Genomic DNA, 25,458 nt, shown 5'->3' on the forward strand with positions numbered 1-25,458 from the left:
ATCTTCATGACCCAGAGATCAAACCTGTGTCTCTTAGGTCTCCTGCATTGGCAGGCAGGTTCTTTACCATTAGCACCCCTTGGGGTGTGTTCACATTCACCCACAGGGAGATATCAAATAGTTGCATGTATGATATAGAATTAAGAGAAAAGGTGAGAGATATAAATATAGGACTCATTAGCCACATTTAAAATAAGTGGTATTTAAAGCCAAGGAATGAGGTTGCTAGGGAATTGAGAATAGACAGAAAACAGGACTAGACCTGAAGGTCCCCAACATGAAAAAGCCAGAGAGTCTACGGAGAAGCAGGAAGGAAGGGAGATGAGAAGGGAGAAGAGCAGAGAAGCAGGAAGGGAGATGAGAAGGGAGAAGAGTGTCTGAGAGTATAGAGTCCTTGTAGTATCTTTATAGGTTAATTTGATTCATTTCAATCTCAGAAAGCCAAGTTTTTTTTCTTTTGTCTCTCAGTCTGGGGAGACACCTACCCACCCCACTAGCTCTTTCTCTCTGAATGCACTGCTTTTTTGAATGCCCTTAGATGTCAGAGGTTAATGGAAACAAGTTGTGAAAGTTCAACAAACAGTTTGCATTCTTGCCAAACAAGCCAACCTAATTCCGCCTGAGAGTGTACAAGATGGTCTGTGGGAGGGTGGTACTATTTTATTTTGGGACCAACCAAATAGAAAGCAGGCTGCTCTGGGAAGCATGTAACCCCTGGTGTCAGGTGACACAGATCAGGCTCTACCTCAAAAGCAAAGGCTTAAAACAATGACAAGAGAATGAGCCTTCCATTAATGTCCTAGCAGTGGACAGGACAGGCCTTTCTGTCTATACCTTCCGACATTTATTTCCGTGTACAGAAATCATTAGAAGTATTAAAGCATAAGACCTTTCTATGGGCATAATGAACTACCCTTTGTTCACCTAATCATATATTGGAGTTAAAGATATGTTTCAATACCATTTACTTTGGGTTAAAATCATTTCTGTTCTTACAGGACACAGAGAAAAAAAATCATGAAATTCTAAGTGGTTAAAATAGAAAAGAGGATTCCACTTGTGCAAATTCAGGACTTTCTTTGTAATTAGCATTGTAGATGATGTATAAATGCATGTACATCTGCCGTGTCATTAGCTGTGTTTGTTGAAGCTACGTTACTCAATTCCTAGTGCTTGTTACACCTAGAACAAAACCCTAAATGTTCACTTAGAAAAATATATCTTTTCACCAATTTCCACTCAAGCATTTCTTAGGTGTCTTCATTGCCTGGCAAAGTGTGCACAGGTGACAAGTTATTAAGCCTTTTTAAAAACAGTGGGTAGCACTGATTCAGAAATAATCATCTTTTCAAACAGTGGGCAAATAATTCTATCACCTCTCTTGCACAAATTTGGTTACAGTCCTCATCTATCAAGTGAGGAAACAGAAGCAGAGTTTGACAGCTTTCTCTGAAAGCAGGGGGAGCAAACGCTGCCCTTGGCAGTGAGGCAGGCTGCCTCCTGTAAGACCACACAGCTGACATCCTGGTGGGGACCCGCGGAGTCCGGAAGCAGGAGTTACCGCTGGGGAATGAAATGGCTGCATTGCTTTTCACATGGGCCTGGAGGTCAACTTAGTTTATTTGTTTTTAATTTAGCTGAAATTATAGGCTGGTTGAAAGATTCCTTTGATGGTGGGGGTCTTTTGAACGAGTCACATAAACTTTTGGTTTCTTTCTCACTTTCCTCCAACCCCTTGTCCCCTTTGCAGGATTAAAAAAGCACTTGGGAGGTATACATTAATCTTGCTGGCGTTGTCAGAAGTGATCAGCGAGTTTTATTAAAAGCTCTGGGACTGCCTGAAAGACCTCCTTGTCTGAGTTTGAAATGAAAGGGACATGTTAAGATCTTGGGGCACGTTGTCAGGACCCTTCTCCCTGCCCCTTGGACTATGAGCTGACACCCCTGGAGGAAGCTGAGAAGCCCTCCTTTGTTGAAGGGATTTCCCTGGTGAACGGAAACGACTTGGCCCCTGTTGGCATGAGCTCTCCAAGCTGGGGTGGGCTTGGTGCCCTGCTCCTGCTGCTGCTGCTCCCAGGCTGGGCCAGCCCCACCTTTGTCCGTGTTAACCAAGGGGTCAGGGTGATGAAGGGCAGTTCCGCCTTCCTGTCTCAAGATGACCTGAAGTTCACCATCCCCAAAGAGAAAGATGCCTGCAAAGTGGAAGTCGTGATGAATGAGCCAATAACCCAGAGGGTTGGGAAACTCACTCCACAGGTAGGTCATATCTGAGATTTGCTATCTAGCAGTGTGTATGAATCTGAGTGTGTGAGAATGTTAGGGAGGGAGGGCGGAGAGGAGAGAGAGAGAAAAATAAAAGGTCTTCCTTCAAGCTACCAGAGGTGAATGCTGTTAAGAAGTTCAGATTTGAAATGGTGGAGTTGCAACTGGTGGGCATAATACTGCATTGTTTTTTCTATGCAAGGTGAAACCTGTTAAAATTTTTTTGAGGTATAACTGACATTCAACATTAGTTTCAGGTGTACCAGGTAATGGTTTGATATTGGTCAAAACTATTTTTGAATGTTCTTGGCTGACTGTGAATTACAAAACCAACAGGAGTTACTCCTGTTTATGTTAATACCTGTGGTGGAAGGCTGGTTCAAACTAATGGATGGATGGATTTTTAAATGAAAAATACACAAATTGACAAGTCTTTCCAATTTATCCTCTCTATTGAAGATAATGCATGTAAATCTTACTAAGGTGAGGGAATCAAATACCACTCATTTTAGGTACATCAGCACTCTCTGAGAAACTTAGGGGGGAAACAGAGGAAAATGGGGATAGAGAGAGAAAATGAAAACAGGGCCAGCCTTCCAAGGGTTGGAGTGGGCAGTCTCCTGTGTAGTGTGATATGGTCAATCTCTATGGGACTATTACTGCCCCAGATTATCTCACCCTGGCCAGTCAAGGTGCTTTTGGATAAGATGTCAGGGTTCCAGGACAATTTTAGGACACACTTGTACTGCAGAATAGCAAAAATAAAACATGAAGACATTTTTTATCTATCACCATCACTCAAACATTCCCTTGAGTAATGGAAGAGATCTGAAAAAGAGATATGAAGATACTTTAAATAGTCACTGTTCTTCAAAAATGTCCGCATACATTTTTTTTTTCTGTTTAATCATGGCCTTGGAGACCTTGTCATTTAAGGGTATTCTGTGCTGAATCTTTTTGTAGGGTAAAGAGTTATCCTCTAATTCACTGGATTTAGGAAAGCCCGAATTATCAAATATTTGTTTAAAGTAAAAGTTTTTCTCTATACACAGTAGAATATCACTTCCAGTTTTATTACTTGTTCTTACTGTGGTTTAACTTTCCTCTCAATGTAAACAGTTTTGAGAATATTTAACACTGGATGTGACTACTTCTTCTGGCAAAATACATCATTTCTATTTGCTGAACTGTGAGCATTAATGTTCTTTCTATTTAGCTAAAAATAAAAAATCCATCTATTCAAAAGTGATAATAGATGTTGTAAAGAAGAACTAAAGAGACAGAGATAGGGGACTTCCTTGGTGGCTCAGTGTTAAAGATTTGCTTCCAGTGCAAAGAGTGTGGGTTTGACTGATGAAAGAAATCAAAGATGACACAAATAGATGGAGAAATATACCATGTTCATAGATCAGAAGAATCACTATAGTGAAAATGAGTATACTACCCAAAGCAATCTATAGATTCAATACAATCCCTATCAAGCTACCAATGGTATTTTTCAGAGAACTAGAACAAATAATTTCACAATTTGTATGGAAATACAAAAAACCTTGAATAGTCAAAGCAATCTTGAGAAAGAAGAATGGAACTGGAGGAATCAATCTGCCTGGCTTCAGCCTCTATTACAAAGCCACAGTCATCAAGACAGTATGGTACTGGCACAAAGACAGAAATATAGATCAATGGAACAAAATAGAAAGCCCAGAGATAAATCCACACATCTATGGACACCTTATCTTTGACAAAGGAGGCAAGAATATACAATTGAGAAAAGATGATCTCTTTAACAAGTGGTGCTGGGAAAACTGGCCAACCCCTTGTAAAAGAATGAAACTAGAACACTTTCTAACACCATACACAAAAATAAACTCAAAATGGATTAAAGATCTAAATGTAAGACCAGAAACTATAAAACTCCTAGAGGAAAAATAGGCAAAACACTGTCTGACATAAATCACAGCAGGATCCTCTATGACCCACCTCTCAGAGTAATGGAATTAAAAGCAAAAATAAACAAATGAGACCTAATTAAAATTAAAAGGTTTTTCACAATGAAGGAAAGTATAAGCAAGGTGAAAAGACAGCCTTCAGGGTGGGAGAAAATAATAGCAAACAAAGCAACTGACAAAGAATTAATCTCAAAAATATACAAGCAGCTCCTGCAACTCAATTCCAGAAAAATAAATGACCCAATCAAAAAATGGCCAAAGAACTAAACAGACATTTCTCCAAAGAAGACATACAGATGGCTAACAAACACATAAAAAGATGCTCAACATCACTCATTATCAGAGAAATGCAAATCAAAACCACGATGAGATACCATCTCATGCTGGTCAGAATGGCTGCTATCAAAAAGTCTACAAACAATAAATGCCTGAGAGGGTGTGGAGAAAAGGGAACCCTCTTACACTGTTGCTGGGAATGCAAACTAGTACAGCCACTATGGAGAACAGTGTGGAGATTCCTTAAAAGACTGGAAATAGAACTGCCATATGACACAGCAATCCCACTGTTGGGCAAAGACACCAAGGAAACCAGAACTGAAAGAGACACGTGTACACCAATGTTCATTGCAGCACTGTTTACAATAGCTAAGACATGGAAGCAACCTAGATGTCCATCAGCAAACGAATGGATAGGAAAGCTGTGGCACATATACACAATGGAATATTACTCAGCCATTAAAAGGAATGCATTTGCATCAGTTCTAATGAGGTGGATGAAACTGGAGCCTATTATACAGAGTGAAGTAAGTCAGAAAGAAAAACACCAGTACAGTATATTAACGCATATGTATGGAATTTAGAAAGATGGTAATGATGACTCTATATGCGAGACAGCCAAAAAGACACAGATATAAAGAATAGTCTTCTGGACTCTGTGGGAGAAGGCAAGGGTGAGATGATTTGAATGAATAGCATTGAAATAATAGCAATGAAATAATAACATTGAAACATGTATATTATCATATGTGACATAGGTCACCAGTCCAGGTTCGATCCATGAGACAGGGCGCTCAGAGCTGGTGCACTGGGATGACCCTGAGGGATGGGATCGGGAGGAAGGTGGGAGGGGGCTTCTGGATGGGGAACACATGTACACCCATGGCTGATTCATGTCAATGTATGGCAAAAACCACTACAATATTGTAAAGTAATTAGCCAATTAAAATAAATAAATAAATTAAAAAAAAGAAAACCAAAAAAGGAGTGTGGGTTTGATTCCCAGTCAGCGAGCTAAGAGCCCGCATCCCACATGCCTCATGCCCAAAAAACTAGAACATAAAAAGCAGAAGCAATATTGCAACAAATTCAATAAAGGCTTTAAAAATGGTCCACATTCACCCCAAAAAAATCTTTTAAAAAAAGACTGATACATACTAGCTCAAATTGACATCTCTAGATATTCCACTTACCTCCTATGGTTATATCTGATTCTGAAACACATCAGAATTCTATGGAGAGCTCTCATGTTGGGACTATTGCTTATGATATTGTAACTAAGTGTCTCCTTCCAGTTTCCCATGAGCTTTTTCTTTTATCAGTCAGTGATCTTCAGATGGGCATCTAAACAGTGTCAGTTTGTGCTAATGGCCCCAGGTCACACTTGTATTCCCAAGGGTGTAGTAATTGCAACATCTCCCCACTTTCTCCCAACATATAACTTCTGCTGGAAGGTGTGTTTGATTGACGTCTTAAATTAGGGGAAAGGTAGAGGCCTGGGATGGCTTGTGCCTGGAGCCCTGATGCACTAAATGTGATAAGTTGGTGAACATGAATAGGCTCAATAGCAGGCAGTGGAGCCCTCACTACAGGCACTGGGATCAAAAGCAAAACCTTGGGGTTCTGGGGGGCAGCAAAATATAACCCTAATCCTACATGACTGGGGTCCCTGATAGAGCAGGGACTCAGAGCTGTATGGAAAAAAGTGGATGCCTCATAAAGACTGATAATTTGATAATGCTTCCAATCAATATATTTTTTAAAAAATTGTTCAACATTTATTTAGAAGTAAAGCTGACTATTTTGTGAGGGAAGAAGAGAGGAAAAATTCCCCCTGTAGTGCAGAGATATTAAGCTCTGGCCTCAAGCATGCAAAAACAACACCCTATTATTCCCCAGATTCTCCCTCCTTAGAAAGCATTTTGGGGAGAATCTACTGTGACTTAAACCTTTGTGGATATCCTGTCCTCTCCATTCCAAATAGCCTATGACTTCTAAACACATATAGCACTCTCTATGAGAATAATGAAAAAGTCATAATTTTTAGTGATATTTTAATGGTCCTCATCACTTGGCCAGTTCTGAGGCCCTGGAGAGCAAAAAGGGATCCATGTGACCAGAAGTAAGCAAACATTTATTTGGTCACAAGAATCAAGGATTGTAGGAGATCTCTAAGTCATCTCCTTTTCAAACTTTCTCTGATTTTAGGGCAAAAATCCATTACTAGAAAGACGATGTGGAACAAAAACAACATACCTGTCTGGTTTAGGAAAGTCAGCGTTGCAAGGCAAAGGAACAGGGCTCCATACATCCCCAAAGGGTCCCCTAGTGTGCCGTGGCTCATTAAAGGATCATGCTTCAGTGTATGCATACCCAGAGGTACCTCTGACATCTCAAACGAATTTTTCTCATCTAACAATCCACCTGCCAAGGCAGGACTGAAGACTCAAGAGATGTAGGTTCGATCCTTGGATCAGGAAGATTCCCTGGAGTAGGAAATGGCAACCCACTTCAGTATTCTTAACCTGGAAAATTCCATGGACAGAGGAGCCTGGTGGGCTATAGTCCATGGGATCACAAAGACTCAGGCACTATTGAACATGCATACATGAAGTAAATATATTTATTTTCTTAAAATGTGGAGTTTCATTACCTTCTGGACAAATATTAGAGCTTTGTACTGTCAAGAAATTTGTCTATCTGGAAAAACTTTCTCAGATCACCAGGTGATCTTCCTATTTTCTTATTGTGATAATTTGAACAAAACCAAGATTCGTAAGTAAAAAGTGCTTTTTTGAGGAATATGTGCCTGTTTTTAATCCTGGCAGATGCAGTTCTCCCTAGGGATTTATGTCTTATGGAGTTTTTGAAATTAAGCATAACCATGTGCATGCATGCGTGCAAGTGCACGCACACACAAACACACAATGTAAGCATTACTCTTCAGTAGAGCTTACTAGTAAGGTGAAAGCAAGCTTATGTGGGCCCATTCCTAGTCAGATGACTGTATTAACAACACCCTGCTGTGTAATGAGCAGTTTCATGTGATTTGCACAGAAAATGTTTTGTTTAACATCTGTTCAATTAGTGTTTTCATTTCATTACTGAAGTTTGTCTTAGGACCAACAGGTTCATTTTCCTATTGGATATTTGGAAAGGGATTCACTTGGCGCATACCAGTACCTTCTGTCTAGATAACCCTCTTGATATAGTCAATTAGAGAAGGTCGATGGCGATATGTTTTCCTCATGTTTTAGGACAAAACTTACCCCCACACAGCATTCTCACACCTGTCCCAAAGCAAGAAATTTCCTGGGTGGAAAAGCACCACAGTTTAGTGCTGAGCTTGCTCTTTCAAATAGGAAATATAGCGGTAAGAAAATATCTCTCGTTTGAACCAGTTTACTGTCATTAAAGTGAGTAATGAGTTAGGAATGTGTGACAATTTAATTATAAATTGTAATTGAAAAGCAGTTGGAGTGGAAAAAAACAAAGCTAGACAGTAATTAGAAAAGGATTTAGCTCTCCTTTGTTTTGGTTAGTAAATTTATGGACAATTATGGTTGTCGCCTTTTATAAAAGGAAAACATATTATGAAACATAAAACAGATGTTTCTTTTAACAAAGCAGATTGTCTCTTTATTACTATGACTATTTGTCAATGATATGGGGAAGGTCTTTCCTTTATCTCCTTCCTTGTTGTCAGTTAAAAAGAAGAAGCGAAGATGTGTGTAGAACAGGAATGCAAATAAATGATCTCCTCTTCTACAGACTCTTTGCTTCCTTTTTCTGACAGTAAGGAAGGAGATAAAGAAGAGGTCTTCTGATTAGAGTCAGAAAGGATTATGTTTTCTGTAAATGTGTGAGCCTGTACTTAGGTACAGGCTAAGTAGCATGAACTCAGCAGTGATGACATGTAAATACCTCGAGAGTATTTCTTAGTACTCTACCAAGTCAGACTGTACAGCATGAGTGTTATGGTGTGATTGGAAGAGAAAATTCTTTTAAAAATTATGACCCCAGCATATAACAATTAGCAATTTCCTTCATAGTTCTGAGTTAGTGGTACAGTTAATTATAATTCTGCATGAAGAGAGAAAATGTCCTTGACGTTGCTGTTTGTCTCATGAATCATTTCTGTTATTACGTAACTAGTAACCACAGTCTTTTGCAAGTAAATGAGAAACCACTGTGGGTCTTGTTTGGCTTTGATCAAACACAACAGTGTCCATAGTAAGCAGCTTCATCTTTAAATATAAAAACACTGTTTGGAAAGGAAAGCAATAAAAGGAGAAGGAAAAATACACACAGAGCTAATATAGTATGTTGGTATGTGGGTTAAGACATGTCTTTTCCTGTGTACATACAGGTATACCTCCTTAATGCTATAACCCCCTGAAAGGTGTTGGAAAATAATGTTTTGAAAAATGGAACCATATTTTAAATATACTATAAAAAGATAATTATTTAGAAATCATCATTGCTTAATTTATCTGCTTCAGTTCAGTTGAGTTCAGTTGCTCAGTCGTGTCCGACTCTTTGCAACCCCATGAATTGCAGCACGCCAGGCCTCCCAGTCCATAACCAACTTTCGGAGTTCACCCAACTCCAGTGACGCCTCGGGGCTTCAGTGGGGCTGTTGGTCTTCTGACACAGCAGATGCTCTCGCTTCGCCTTCTCGGCGTGTGCCCCACGAGTGGCCCTCCCCGCAGTGGGTGCTGTGCTGTGCACCCCATGTGGGTGTGTGAGCATGCCTCGTTTGACCCTCGGTGGTGAACCGAGGAGTCAGTGATTCCATCCATCTCATCCTCTGTCGTCCCCTTCTCCTCCTGCCCCCAATCCCTCCCAGCATTAGAGTCTTTTCCAATGAGTCAACTCTTTGCATGAGGTGGCCAAAGTACTGGAGTTTCAGTTTTAGCATCATTCCTTCCAAAGAACCAGACTTTCATAATTTAGATATTCTCAAAACAGACAACAGCTATATAAGCAGGAGGGTCATGAACATGGGGCTGGGTAGAGGTGTTGGTGGTTAAAACACACACATATAGGGAATTCTCTGGTGGTCTAGTGGTTAGGACTCTGCTTCCACTGCTAGGGGTATAGGTTCTATCCCTGTTCAGGGAATTAAGATCCTACACAACAGAACATACATACACATACATAATGCTAAGAGAACATAATTTCTCCAGGCCATACTATACTGCTGGAAAAACTAAAAAGTGTACCAATGATTTTCACATATATATCCCTTTCTTCTCATGAACTAGGTCTTTGACTGCCATTTCCTTCCCAATGAAGTAAAATATACTCATAACGGTTGCCCAATTCTTGATGAAGACACAGTGAAACTTAGACTTTACAGGTAAGTGGCACAGGAGTGTTCTTCATTCTTTGTCAGATAACCATTTTGTGTGCTTCTGTTTCTTTGGATAAGATTTCAAACAAGTAAGTAATTAGTAGGAGGAACTGGAGACCTGAATGGATGAGGCAAGAATTGTAGCAACCTTTCAGTTACTTTTATTTATATCCTCTTCCTTGGGGCTTTTCTATGGCAAATTATTAGCCTTCTCCTGTTTCCCTTTAGAGTTCTTGTACAGGTATCTCTGGTCATTCAACTCTCCATTTATGATTAAAAATGGAGATTGCTGCTGCTTAGTCGCTTCAGTAGTGTCCGACTCTGTGTGACCCCATAGACGGCAGCCCACCAGGCTCCCCCGTCCCTGGGATTCTCCAGGCAAGAACACTGGAGTGGGTTGCCATTTCCTTCTCCAATGCATGAAAGTGAAAAGTGAAAGTGAAGTCGCTCAGTTGTGTCCGACCCTCAGCGACCCCATGGACTGCAGCCTTCCAGGCTCCTCCGTCCATGGGATTTTCCAGGCAAGAGTACTGGAGTGGGGTGTCATTGCCTTCTCAGAAAAATGGAGATTACAACCTACAAATTTTTAATGAGAATTAGGAAGAAAATATATTCCAAAAGTGAATGAAATTCTTCGTTTTGATTATCAACTGCTTAGTTTTAAGAAGTGCAATATCTTCTTCTATTTTTAAACATATTATATTTTTAAAAGGTTTAAAACAATCAATTCTGGTGTTGGACAAAGTGACCATATGACCCAGCAGTTCTACTCCTAAATACATATATGTACAAGAGAAATTAAAACATATGTTCACAAAAAATTTACACAAATGTTCACTATAGCATTTTTTGTACATGTCAAAAAGTTGAAATAATCAGTCCGATAAAGGAGTAAACAAGATGTGGTATATTTATACAGTGAAATATTATTTAGCCACAAAAGGGATGAAGTACTGTTATATGCTATAACACAGATGAGCCTTGAAAATATTATGCTAAGTGAAAGAAGTCAAGGTTACACATTGTATAATTTCAGTTATATGATATGTCCAGAAAAGGCAAATTCAGAAAGGCAGAAAGTAGATTGCAGTTGCCAGCTTTTGGAGGTGGAGTGAATGGGGAGTGACTGCTTATAGGTGTAGATTTTTATGGGGGGAGGTGATAAAGTGTTCTGGAATTAGAGAGCAGGATGGTTGCATAGCTTTCTGAAAATACTAGAAACACTGAATTGTAAACTTTAAAAAGGTAAATTTTAGGATTATGTGAATTATATCTAAATAAAAAGTTAATTTAAAACTTAAGCTCATGGTTATGTTATTACTTACTTCATAGAAGCAGCTGAAAATTCAGTGTAGGTGGAGTAGGCCTTATATAGTTTTTTACTTGGCTTTTGTCACTTTAAGAGTATTTGACTAAAATACAGCAGCATGAATTTGCCTTAAGTACTAGAGGAATACTAGTCTAGAGTTTTGTAGCAGAAAGTGAATTATCCTGATCACCCACCATAGGTCAGGCTCATGCTAGGTAGGCTTAGGAAACAAAAGAATGAGGATAAATGGGCTGGGTTTCAGGGCCTGATACAAAAGATGGCTAGATAATTGTGATGCAGAATGACAAGCCAGAAGAGAGGCATGAAGCAAATGCTATGCTCAGAAAATGAAATGGCTCCCAAGGATTCCTTGGGAACTAGGCAATCAGCATATAGGGCTGTTTGATCTTCCTAAGACTTTAAAGTTAACAAACTAATTAGCTTCAGAGAGCTTGTTGATGAATTCTGGCTGTTCCCATTTCTTTGAGTTTCTAAAGGATGAGGTGGGTGGAGCAGCACAGATGAAGTGCAGAGTTAGAGGACCTGTCAATGTTCTTGGTCTTGAGGATTTAAAGTAGAACCATTCAGAGGGATTGGAGGCAGAAAAGCAGAGAGCATGTTTATTGCCCTCTTACCTCATCTCTAGCCCTTTTGGTAAGCTACTTGACCTCTCTAAGCCTCAGTTTCCTCCTCTGTAAAATGGAGTCAACAACACTACCATAGATTCCTGTGAAGACTGAATGATAAACTTTGTAAGGAGTCTAGCATGTGCCTGGGCCATTATGAAAGCACATCAGTGGAGAATCTATCATTGATGCACGACCATCACTTTAATTTTCTCCCTTCAATAAAGAATGGCAGCCCATCAATTTGCTGTATAACTCAGGGAACTCAAAGCAGGACTCTGTAACAACATAGAAGGGTGGGATGGGGATGGAGGTGGGAGGGAGGTTTAAGAGGGAAGGGATCTAGGTACACCTGTGGCTGGTTCATGTTGATGTTTGGCAGAAACTAACAGTACTGTAAAGTGATTATCCTTCAATTAAAAATAAATAAATTTAATCAGAAAAAGAATGACAATCCATCCCTATTAGGTTCTGCAAATATCCAGAGAATGTAATTCCTAAGGAAATGAAGGGAATGGAGGTTACAGTCACTGATCACCCTTTACATGCCACCCACTGAGCTGAGCTTCCACAGCTAGACTGCAAATAACTACTCTTGTAGTGCATTTGTGAAAAGCAAAAAGGGCTTGATGCTTCAGAAACCCCTCACCCCTTCACTCCTAAATTAATAGTCAGTGCATAAACTAAATATGCAGGATACTCTTAAATTGCACACATGCTAGAGATAAAGACTGAGCTCAGAGCAGTCATTAAATACCCGTATTGATGATAGATTTCAGAGAAGGTGTTAAAAGGAGGGCATTGGAAAGGGAAGTAACAGAAAACGGAGTTGACACTGATTTAAGGAGAAGGGAAAAGAACAGGGAGGTGGGGTGTAGAGTATAAAGTAAAATCCAAACTCTACCTGATACACAGATTGTGTGAAAGACAATCTTTAAGCTTCAAGCCAACTTAGTGCCCAAGTATAAAGAAGAACCTGTGCACCAATAATGTTGCCTTTGCTCTGTTCTGCCCTCAGGTTTACTGAGACAGACACCTTCACGGAAACCTTTATCCTGCGGGTCTACCTCCTGGAACCAGACTGTAACATCATCCGCATGAGTGATAATGCACTGGAGGTGTCTGAGTTCTATGGCCTGTCCCGAGTCATTGATAAGAACCTGCTTAGATTTGATTATGAGAGGATGGCCAGCCTGGAATGCACAGTCAGACTGGACCCTGTGGGAACTCACCTGCCAGCCCACGGCCAGTTGGTTCTGGTGGAGCCCCAGCTGGAAGAACCTCGCGGAGATCAGCCACATAGTTTCTTCCCTGAGTCTCGTATGACATGTTTTAATACTTATCTGGATGTTACCAAATCTGCCAGATCTTAAATGGTCATCTTCCATCGTGACAAAGAGTTTTACTTAATAGAATTTGTAGCTGGTTGAAAACATAGATTAGTGGCTAAGAGTGCAGACTTTGGAAACAGAAAAACTTGGGCTTGAAAACTGCCTCTGCTATTTATTTCCTGTGTGATGTTAGGTCAGTTTCTTAACCTAAGTCTCTGAAAAATGGACAAGAATAGTGGCTGTTCCATAGGGTTGTATAAAGGTGAGAGTGAATGAGATCACACACACACACACACACACACACACACACACACACAAAGCAGTTCACACAGTGTCTGGCTCACAGCAAGTGCTCAGTAACTGTCAGCTGTTATTATTAATAGTAAGTAGCAATAGCAGTGATAGCCAGAGTAGCTGGGGAATTTATTAGGTGTTATTAGACTTGAAGCAGGTTTGGGGTAGAGCTGGTAGGCAGGGGATATGGTTTAAATCAGGAAGAGTTGATGGATAATGTTCCTCTTGTTATTAATTTAATTATCACATCATGGGCACCTCCTAGATGCATAATAGTGTTCCAGGCACTGTGGAAAGACCAAGAAATATAAGGGAAAGTCACGGTCATAGTCATACCTGGAATTTGGACAGTAAATTATAGCTAAAGACATGTTTACACATATGTCATCTCATTTAGTCTTCACAGCCTTCTGGGTAAGTATAGAATACCCAGTTTTTACATCAGGGAAGTGTGCAAAAGGCCACTCACATAAGTGGCCTGTGCATATCATAGACTGCAAGAGTGAAAAATACAGTTGGCAGAGACAAAAAGACTATGTACTGGAGAGATGACTGCAGTTTTTAGTGGAGGAGATTAAGTTGGTTCAGGTGGTCAATGAATATTTGAAGAAAGGTTTAGTGAAAAGACTAAATGGACCTGGAAAATAGGCAGAATTCAGATGTGTTTAAGTGGGGAGTGAATTTCAGTGAATAGAATATTCTAACAGAGATTGCATGGTGGCGCTATGGAAGTGGATGCTGTAAACACAGACAAGAGCAGGATTGTAGAAGACCTTCAGTGAGCCTATTTGTCAGAGATGGTCCACCACCAGAAAATGCATCTTATATTTTTTCTCTCAAGCACTTTTTGTGGGTAAGGACCTTGTTAGATAATCAGTTGATTGTTTTTACAGTAAGGAAGTGGCAGGTTTTCAGAATAATGACAACCCAGTCAGTGAATGATTGGCGGGTACACATGAGTGTTCTTTGGTCAGTGAGAGGGAATAAGTGTCTGTGGAAGGGAGGACAGGTTTTTAAAGATAATCACTAAGGTACAAGTGCCTCTCTTAATTCCCTGCTATACATTCTAGAATTGGGAACAGAGCTGAAGTGTCCAGGCGGCAGGTGTACCCTGGGACTGAAGAAAGTCGGAAGTCTCAAAGTGAGTTGTGAGGAGTTCCTGCTGATGGGGCTTCGATACCAGCACCTGGGTTCCCCTTCTCCCAACATTGATTACTTCTCCATCCAACTGGACCTCACAGATAGCAGGAGTAAAATCTCATACAAGGTAGAGTCTATGGCCTTATGTGTCTGAGTCCCCAGCTAAGAGCTGGTTCCCTGGGGACACTTGTGCTGGCTCCCGTGTCAGCGAGGGTTCCTGTATGGTTGTGGGTGGAACAGCCTAATGACTCACTGGAACTGCAGGCTTGTTCTGCCAGTAAGTGCTTAAAACAGGATTGATTTTGCACTAATATCCATGTGTAATTTCCCTTTTCTGGCAATCTTGTAGCTCTACCATTGCAACTTAGAAAGAACCAGAATCAGGTTACATGCTAACCTTTCTCTCCCTTGCCCTTCAATATTCTTCAGTTTCTCATTTTTGCTTTTGTAACTCCTACTCTTTGATTCTTCATTTACTCCTTTATTAGACCCTCTTTTCATCTGTTGGAGGAAATCAAAGGGTCCACACACCCATTCAGCAAGGCCATAGGAAACTGGGAGATAGGGAGTCCTTGTCCCACTGTTAGGGCTGTAGCAGGGCCATCTCCATCTTCCAGGCTCTTAAATTCTCCTTCCCTTTCTTCCTCTTGATCTCTTATTGAAATGATGACAGAAAGTGAAGTCAATCTAAATGAAAGATTGGCATGCTTCTCTACTAACTCAGGTACTCTGTAATGTGTTTATTTGGGAAGCTGGAATGACTATGAACCTGCTAAAACAGTTCAGATCTTGTGCTGATTTAAGACGATCTGAGATGACATTTGTGAAAGACCTCCATCTTTCAGTCTCACTTCTTGCTATGATTTCTCCTAAGAGACCCAGTTGAATGTTGAACATTATTACCACTGCTGCTGCTGCTGCTGCTCAGTTGCTTCAGTCATGTCCAACTCTATGCGACCCCATAGATGGCAGCCCACCAGGCTCCCCCGTCCCTGGGATTCTCCAGACAAGAACACTGGAGTGGGTTGCCATTTCCTTCTTCAATGCATGAAAGTGAAAAGTGAAAGTGAAGTTGCTCAGTTGTGTGCGAATCTAGCGACCCCATGGACTGCAGCCTACCCGCCTCCTCCGTCCGTGGGATTTTCCAGGCAAAAGTACTGGAGTGGGGTGCCATTGCCTTCTCTGCATTATTATCACAGGAATTAATAAAACAAAGAATGATAAATAAATGATTAAACAGGGTTGTAGTATTTTATAATTGAGAACTGGAAAAATTGTGAGGTGGTCTGGTCAAATTGATCAGGTAAATCACTTGGGGAAGTGAGATTTGAGAAGAGATTTAAGTCTGACGTTAATAGTTAGCCTGCCCTTGGGTCTGGGTTGCCTGGATTCAAATGTTTACTTAACTAGCTGTGTGATTTTGTACTTTATGCCTCATTTTTAAGATCTTGCAATGGGCATAGTAGTACTTCTTATTGAGAGGATTTAATGAGGTGATGCCTACAAAGCTTGGCACAAAACTGAACACATAGTAAGGTCTACACGTTTTTTTACTAGTGAAAAAACTCATGTTTTTGGAAACAATTGGTTTAGCCCAAGCCCCTTATTTTATACTGGGGCCACAAAAATTGCATATCTTGACCATACATGCATGGATGAATCAAGACTAAACTCTCAGTCTCCTAATGTTTAGTATATGTTTTCTGTTTGTTTTGACATGAAACTTCTTTGACATTTAATGCTTCCTTATCTCTGTAAAGAACAAAGTTTAGAGCCATTTTTCTTCCTAATTGTTTTTCTTCTTTTTCCTCATGTATTGATATACAGCTTTCTTTGTTGATATTTTCAGATTAGTTTTATTAGAAGTTTCCTCTCTAAAATGACCTTCCTGTATTATTTAGAATTAACTTGTACCATAATCAGTTTGGCATGTCATAAACAAATTCTTTTATGATTATAGTAATATGCTCAATGGCAGAAGCTATTTTTAAAAAAAAATACAGAAAGAAAAAAGTAAGAAAATGGAACTAGGGTATTTCTAATATTTGTATATCTATAAATGTATGTGTATATATATGCATACTCACACACACACATACACAGAGGGGGAGACATGCATACCAGAGTCAGTTTATGGAATTGAATTTATATTATATTTGAAGTTTTGTATCTTGTTATTTTATTATTTTTATGCTGGTATAATCCATCCTCATCAAGAGACTGACTATTCACCCATAATTTCTTATAGATTTAAAAATCGTTTCTTGTTTATGTTTAACTTTTTATTCTGCCTGAAATAAATTTTATCTTATTGTAAAACAACAGAACAGTTTTTTTCCAAGTAGCCAAAATTTTCAACACTATTTGATGAATAATGAACTTGTTTCCCATTGATGTTTTGATTGCTCTGTTGTATAGAAAGATATTATATGTCTGTTTCAAGGCTAGTTCTCTTATTCTTTAGATTTGCCCACTTATTCTTGTGCCAGTACCTTATTAGTCCAAAATAAAAGGTCTAAAATGGACTTTAATATTTTATAGGCAAGTTTCTCCTCATGGTCCTCTTCAAAATTTTCTTATCTATTTTTAGTTCTAGACAAGTAATTAATATTTACGTTATTTTTTTAAGCCCCTAATTATTTTTTATCAGGGTTGGATTAAAATTATAAATTATTTTCAGAAAAATTGGAATATTGGAACGTTTACCATATTGAGTCATCTTTTCCAGGCAGAGGTTATCTCACTTCATTGAGGCAAATGATCTTTGATATGTTTCTGTTAAGTTTGCAGTTTTCTTCATGTCACTTGCGCACACTATTAAGTCCAATACTAGGCAGTTTGTTTTTGTGAAATTATTCTGACTAGTCTTCTTTTCCTCCACTATTTCTTCTTGTTGGTTAGTGATGATAAATAGGAAAGCTATTTCTTGGTCTAATTTTCTTTTGTCTGGCTTCTTTCTTGAATTCAATTATTCTCAATTTTTTTCAATTCTATAGGCTTTTAAAGACTATACTAATTACATCTTCCACTGATGATGATAATTTTTCCTTTCTTTTTCAGTAATTATTCCTCTTATTTTCTGCTGTATTCCCCACTGGCTTGTCCAGAATAATACTAAATACAGTGCTGCTTATCAGAATCATTGTCTTGTTCATTTTATCACTATTAACTGCACACACTGTCCTTTTTAATTCTTCTTGCCTTGAATTCATCTCTCTTTGAAATTCTTTTTTTTTTTTTTAATTTAAATTTAACTCTTTGAAATTCTTATAGTCACATCTGCAAACTCTTTTGGATCATCATTTTACGTTTAATCTTTGTATATAATTTTAAATGCCTCTCCAGTAAGGCAGATATAATTGGATATTTAATTTCAGAATATTTGTCTTAAACAAGAGAATATAGACAATATTTCTATAATAATGGATATTTTTTTCCTATCTTGTTTTATGCTTTCTTGCTAATTAATAAAATCATCTTGCACTCTAGGTTATATTTGTCTTTGTCTTTACTTATTTAATATCCCATTTTAAAATTTAGTTCTAAATTGAAAAAATTCTTTAACCTTTGTTTTTAACATATTAAGTAAAAAATACAGTGAAGTCTTTTGGCTCCTTCATATGTATTATAAAGTCTGATCCTATTTATCCTTTCTCACTGCAATTACCCACCACCAGGTTTGGTTAACATAATCTGCCACTTTAATTCTAGCATATCATCTTTATACCTTATGATACTTAACTTCATCTTGTATTTCAAGTGTACTCTTTTGACATTTGTATCCATTTTGTTAGTGTTTCAAGTAATATTTGTTCAGGCTTAACCTCTAGGTTTAATATTTCTTATTGTTCAGCACCAATCCTTTTAGACTATGATATCCTCATTCTTCATTAAATTATAAATCTTCAAATGCTTTTCAATGGCACATTAGGACTACATAGTCTAAACTCTCAGCGTTATCACTCTTGTTTTTATAAACCACCATGTGGGAGAGAGAGGAGTTGTCACCTTCTGTTTTCTCTTGCTTTTCTCTCTTTCTCTGAGCCTTGCTGGCTAGTTTCTGAAATTCCAGGCTGAGGAGTGGGTGGTTTTGGAGGAATGTTGGAAAGTGAGGTCTTATTTGACCAGGCATCAATGGAATATGGCTTTGTGCTCTCTGAGTTGGGTGGATGTTTCAAGCTTCTTCTTAGTCTCGGGGCCATTTCATTGTTCTCCTGGAGATTCCCCTCTGCAAAGGCCTCTCGTCTTTCCTAGCCTGATTAGTCATTTGCAGTTCCTCCCAGGGCTCCTAAGATATGACCTCCACCTCCAGCTTCTTTCTGTGGAGATTTTTGGCTTCTCACAGACGCACCTAAACATCAGGGACCCAGGTGACCCTAGATCAACCCTCTGTCCCACTTGCTCCATGTCTGAGAGCACTCACATGTTCCCTCCTGCTGCAAACAAGGACTAGAGACTGATCCCAGCACAGATACCATGTTTCTTCTGCCTCTGGCCACTTAGCTTCCTTAGGGATGAGCCCAACATCAATCCCCTGTGTGCTCCACTGGTAAAAGGCACATGTAAGGCTGGTGTGATAGAAGCTTCCCTCCTGACACTTGGGACAAGGAATGCAGCATTGCCCGCCCCCGCCCGCCCTCCTCTCTTCACAGAGGGCATACAGTGAGAGGCATCCAGGCAGTGACTCAGCACAACACAAGGCAACTTCTTTCTGTAAATAAATCTCTTTCTCTTACTTCTCTCAACCTTTTTATATTTTTAGAGTGGGTGGAAGGTTCTAGAGTCTGGAACTGGTTCCAGACAATTTGTTTTGTAAATTCTGCCTATAGTACCTGTCTCACATTGTCTTTGAAACGCGCTCTCTTGGAACTTCAGTTGAGACTAAGCCCATAAGAATTTCATTTTAAACATTCCGTTATGTTCCCCATCCTGAACACATGTATACCTGTGGCGGATTCATTTTGATATATGGCAAAACCAATACAATGTTGTAAAGTTAAAAAATAAAATAAATTTTAAAAAATAAATAAATAAAAATAAATAAATAAATAAAAAATAAAATAGACATTCCATTATGTAAGTATCCAGTGTTCAGCAGTATTGCACTCATGTGGCTCTGATCATTAAGCCTGGTCTCCCAATAACGGCGGACATAAAATTCTGTGATGACCAGTTATCTTCTGCTGAGGATCCTTTCTGCCCATAGCACTTGTTGGGACCTCAGATCCCAGGATGCAAGTTCATGATTTCTCTGGAGAGCCCCACAATGATAGGCTCTTCCTCATAGCTCTCTTACTTGGGGAAGGTGTATTTCTAGCCTGAAGAGTTACTTGCAATTTTGATGACTTACTCCTCACTTGGAGACTCAGGGTCCTAACTAATACATGACCAAGCAAACGTCCTTCAGTTTCACGAGCAGCTATTATAAGGACAGGTTCCTTCATCCTGCCATTGTCACCTTTGAAACCTACAAGAGGTGGATGGGGTGGCCAGGGGAGGTTGGTTGTGTGTGCCAGACACTGCTAGTGCTTTACATTGTTTTTTCTTAAGATTAAAAAACAATTATTTATTTATTTGGCTCTGCCAGATCTTAGTTGTGGCATGCCAGCTCTTAATTGTGGCTTGTGGGATCTAGTTCCCCAACCAGGGATCGAACCTTGGCCTTTTGCATCGAGAATGCAGTGTCCTAGCCACTGGACTGCTAGGCAAGTCCTTGTGCTTTACTTTGGCTATCTCTTGTAATCCTCACGCAGTACTTAGGACCTCTAGGCAGTCCATGTTATAGGTGGGGGAAATCAAGATTTAGAAGTTAAGAAACTTGTCCAAAGTCATATAAACCATATGTGTTGGACATGGAATCAAAAGAATAGTTCCTTCTAATGACAAAATTGGTGCTCTACCTCAACCCTGGCTAAATATTGGAGTCACCAGAGAACTTTAAGAATACCAAGTTGTTTTTTTTTTTGTCTCCTCCTTAGGAAAGTTAAATTAGAACATCTGGAAATGGAATTTGGACATCAGTATGTGATTAAAATCTCTCTAAATGATTCAGATCACTGCTGGATGCACCGTCTAGGCTGTGGCTTTGTGTTAAATATCGTGTGATTTACCCTGCTATTGTATCAATAGCTTCATTTATAGTTTTCCCCTTTATCTTTTCTTTCTTCTTCCAAAGTCAGAGAGTGCGTGGTTGCCTGTCTATATCAGACCTGGAATTCCCAATCAGATTCCAAGAGCTGCATTTATGGCCATGTTTATTCTGGAAGTGGATCAGTTCATCCTGACCTCATTGACTACATCGGTTCTGGACTGTGAAGAGGATGAGACCCCCAAACCCTTGCTGGTGTTCAACATTACTAAAGCCCCACTCCAGGGCTATGTGACTCACCTGTGGGATCACACCAGACCAGTGTCCTCCTTCACCTGGAAGGATCTAAGGGATATGCAGATTGCCTATCAGCCACCAAACAGCAGCCATTCTGAGAGGAGACTTTATGAGGTGAGAGGGAGGAGGGACAAAGCTGCTAGACTCTTTGGTATTCAGAGAGTCATTGAAGAGGCCACTTCTCTTTAGCCTGTAGTTTCCTTGTATGGTCACTGCCTCAGAAGAGAATCAATCACTGCAAATCAGGATGCAAACCAGGCAGGTGATGCAAATGAACAAACCCATCTGGAGGGAGACTGCGGGGAAGTGAGGAAGGAGCTGGCAATTTAGGAAGCAGATGCAACTCAGCTACAGCTGACTGCTGCATGTGAGAATATGGATGGACCCAGTGTTGCTGTAGCTTTCCTTTTTCAAGAAAAGTTGGAAAGCTCTACTTTTTTTTGGTAAAAATATTTCAAGTTTCATAATACAAGTGAATGTTTATGCAAAACTGAAACAGACTCAGACCTAGAAAACAAACTTGTAGTTACTAAAGGGGATAGGGGAGGGGGAGGGACAAAGTAGGGGTATGGGATTAACTGATAAAAACTACTGTGTATAAAGTAGATAAGCAACAAAGATATACTGGATAGTATAGGGAATTGTAGCCCTTTTCTTGTAATAATTTATAATGAAGTATCACCTGCCAAAATACTGAATCACCATGCTATATACCTGAAACTAATATAACATTGTTAATCAACTATACTTCAGTTAAAATTTTCAACTTTTAAACATAGAAGACATTGTAAATTTAAAACATAAAATACCAGCTGCAAAACATTTCTGAGGCCACATTTGGCCCCTAGGTTCACCAATTTGAGAACTCCAGGGCCTCCAACAGCCTTCTTGCATTACATAGACCATTGAAGTTAGAGATGGTCTAACTTCTATTTGTTTATAATTCTTTCATTAATAAATTATTTTATATTATTTTCCATCAAGGTTTTTTACTGGAGTCCTTAATTTTAAGTAATAATGCTTACTCAGGGTAGGAGATTCCATATTCTCATTAGAATGACTCATTTCACTATCACTTTTCATCAGGAATGTTCTCTATCTAATCTAAATCATTTCTGCTATTTCTGCCTCGCTCCTCTTGTTTTGTATTCAATGAGAGTAGAGAACAGCTGGTTACAGACTTGTGCATTACAACCCTTCACAAACTTGTAGACCTACCAGCAAGTTGATTCAAAAATGATGGAAAATTTAAATAAACAGGTTAACACAGACTTGAGTTCAGGTCTATTAAGGAAAATTTGTGTCCCTGGGGTTACCAAATTGCCCTCTGTCTAGTTTAGGCATTTTTAGCATTTAGTCTCAAGGGCAGACTATAAATGCCATACTTTGCCCTTTACTTTTATTTTCTTCACTTCATAATAGTAAGTGGCAACTGGTTTTTTCTTTCCTGTCTTCACTTCTCATTTCTTCCATAGCATGAGGTAATTTCTCTTTAGATGTCCAGTTTTATCTCGCGTTCACAAATAAAGCACTGCTACTCGGTCTGCTTTGTATGTGTTACGTCCAGCATTGTACAATGTAATACTGAAGCAGAACGTGTCCAGATGTGTGCTTTTTTTGGTTTGTTTTGTTAGAAGGTGACTTTCAATTTTCTCAGTGGAGATTTTGCACTTTTCAATTATTTTGGCCGGAAGCCCCCTGGGGTGGGATTTCTGAGAGCAGAGCAATGGCCGGTGCGCTTTAAGCTAGCTGATCCTCCCCTCAGCTGTTACACCAGGTAGTCTGTTCTTACAGGCATGAAAATCCAACTTCACTCCGGTAGGTACTACATTTATCTTAGAGGAAAGCTCCTTAGTGATAGGGCTCAACCTAAAATATGTTTATATTAGACCTCCAAAATGATGTCCCCCATATCGGTATAGTTTCATTGTCAATGTGTGTATTTGTCACTCTTGAATCTCTTTTTTTATGTAGTATTTGCTGATACGGTACTATCTGATTGTCTCTTTTATCCTCTCAAATAGACCAAACATTCTTCAAAAGTAGGTAGCCTGCCTTCCTTTACAGTATTATACCTCATCCTTCTCTTCAGCACCTGGTGTAATTCACACACAGCATGTAATAAAGCTCAAAATGTATAAGCCTACTTATGAGCTATGGAATTCAAGGGAGCAAATAAATATATATTTAATAATACATCTAGTGGGATAGCTGCCTGTAGATCGGGATCTCTGCAACATTGTTGGCATTTTGAATTGGCTAATTTCTTTGTTGTAAGGACTGACCTGGTCATGGTGGGATGTTATTAATAGTAGCCTCCCTGACTTCTATCCACTAGATGCCTGTAGCACCTCCATGGGCATACCTATCTGTGAGACCAAAAATGTTTTCAGATATTCCTGAATGTCCCCTGGGGGGTGAAATCACAGGGGAGAAACACTGCTCTAGATCCCATATCTTTGCGAGAAGCTGAAGTGGTCTGATGCTGGACTGATGTAGTCTCCTGAACAAATGCAGGGACTCATTGCTAGCACATTTGCTTATTTCAGGTTAAGAACTTCATTCATAGAAAAAAAAATTTTAAAACACTGATAAATTAAGGAATAAGACATACAGCTGGAAAAAGTGACATTACGTTGTCAAAAATGAGGTCAGGCAACAACAGAAACCTGAATTAGTTTGCCTCCATCTGCGGTATATATCCAAGAATTAATGGTATTTTATATTATAAATTGTCGATATATTCATATTCAACTGTTTGTTTACAGGTGGAGTTGGAGGTCTATGACTTCTTCTTTGAGAAGAGTGCACCTATTACAGTCCACATTTCCATCAGAACAACAGATACAAATGCCCCGCGAGTGTCCTGGAACACAGGTGAAGTGCAATATAGCAGTCAAACAAAATAGGGAAGGGAAGACAGGAAGGTACTCTGGTCAGTAAAAAAAAAGGTAGCTTTATTCCCATTTTGGAGAAGGCAATGGCACCCCACTTCAGTATTCTTGCCTGGAAAATCCCATGGACGGAGGAGCCTGGTGGGCTGCAGTCCATGGGGTCGCTAAGAGTCGGACACGACTGAGCGACTTCACTTTCATGTTTCTGTATCATGCATTGGAGAAGGAAATGGCAACCCACTCCAGTATTCTTGCCTGGAGAATCCTAGGGATGGGGGAGCCTGGTGGGCTGCCATCTATGGGGTCGCACAGAGTCGGACACGACTGAAGCGACTTATCAGCAGCAGCATTCCCGTTTTACACACAAAGCAACCGAAACCAGACAGGCTATGGGTATCTAGTTGGTTTTCTGGGGTTTTTTTCCTACTGTCAGGGTGAGAAATTTAAATTGAGGATTCTCGTGTCCTGAAATTAAGTTCTTTCCTCTATAGGAGATAAGCCAAATGGTCCCTTTCAGCTGATTGAGGCAAAAAAGTGACTGTGATACTGAGCATAGTTGGACTGAGAGAGAAAAGGTCTCTAACTCAAAATTGTTCAAAGGAATCAAAGAAAGACATAGACTGTAATCCATTATCTTATTTTTAAGTCGGGTTGCATAGACATGAAAATACATAATTAAGAGTTTAAACTGCTTTGTCTTCTTATTTTTAATATATAACTGACTTACAATGTTACATTAGTTGTAGGTATACAATATACTGATTCAATATTTTTATATATTATACTCCATTTAAAGTTATAAAATATTGGCTATATTCCCAGTATTGTACAATATATCCTTGTGGATTATTTATTTTATACTTAGTAGTTTGTACCTCTTAATTCCTTCTCCCTATATTGCACCTCCCCTCTTCCTTTTTCCCACTGGTAATCACTAGTTCTCTGTATCTGTGAGCCTGTTTCCGTTTTCTCATAGTCATTCATTTTATTTTTCAGACTCCACACTTAAGTGATAAAATAGAGTGTTTGTCCCTCTGATTTATTTCGCTAAGTACAATATGCTCTATGTGCATCCAGATGGTTGCAAATGGCAAACTTTCATTCTTTATTATGGCTTAGTAATAGTCCATTGTATGTATAAACCATATCTTCTTTATCCTTTCATCTGTTAACGGACACTTGGGTTGTTTTCGTATGGTGGCTATGGTAAATAATACTGATACGAACATTGGAGTGTAACTATCTTTTCCAATTAGTGTTTTTGTTTTATTCCAGTATACTCGGCAGTGTAATTGCTGGGTCATATGGCAGTTTTATTTCTAGTTTTTTGAGAAAGCTCTCTGCTCTTTTCCACAGTGGCTACACACGTTTTGTTTTTGTTGTTCAGTCGCTCAGTTGTGTCTGTCTCTTTGTGACCCCATGGACTGCAGCATGCCAGGCTTCACCATCTCCTGGAGTTTGCTCAAACTCGAGTGCATTGATTTGATGCTGCCATCCAACCATCTCATCCTCTGTCGCCCTCTTCTCCCGTTCTTAATCTTTCCCAGCATTAGGGTCAGTGTATGAGGTTCCCTTTTCTCTATATCTTTGCCAGCATTTGTTATTTGTGTTCTTTTGATGACAGTCATTCTGAGAG

General features: G+C 39.3%; 1 protein-coding gene across 5 annotated transcripts in view; it reads left to right on the plus strand.

Moving 5' to 3' along the window:
• The window catches only part of FREM1 (FRAS1 related extracellular matrix 1), a 179,586-nt gene that overhangs the window by 26,059 nt on the left and 128,069 nt on the right, over positions 1-25,458 (plus strand). For 4 of the 5 annotated variants that reach the window (XM_027549211.1, XM_027549207.1, XM_027549209.1 and 1 more), the window contains exons 2-7: positions 1,751-2,256; positions 9,755-9,849; positions 12,797-13,098; positions 14,474-14,670; positions 20,719-21,042; positions 23,697-23,805. In XM_027549211.1, coding sequence (XP_027405012.1) covers positions 2,020-2,256; positions 9,755-9,849; positions 12,797-13,098; positions 14,474-14,670; positions 20,719-21,042; positions 23,697-23,805 — 1,264 coding nt within the window. In that variant the 5' untranslated portion in view covers positions 1,751-2,019. Of the gene's footprint in view, positions 1-1,750; positions 2,257-9,754; positions 9,850-12,796; positions 13,099-14,473; positions 14,671-20,718; positions 21,043-23,696; positions 23,806-25,458 lie in introns of those variants that run through there. The other variant, XM_027549210.1, reaches the window with a different exon arrangement.

This window comes from Bos indicus x Bos taurus, chromosome 8 (genome assembly GCF_003369695.1).
Source record: "Bos indicus x Bos taurus breed Angus x Brahman F1 hybrid chromosome 8, Bos_hybrid_MaternalHap_v2.0, whole genome shotgun sequence".
NCBI classification, from domain to species: domain Eukaryota; kingdom Metazoa; phylum Chordata; class Mammalia; order Artiodactyla; family Bovidae; genus Bos; species Bos indicus x Bos taurus.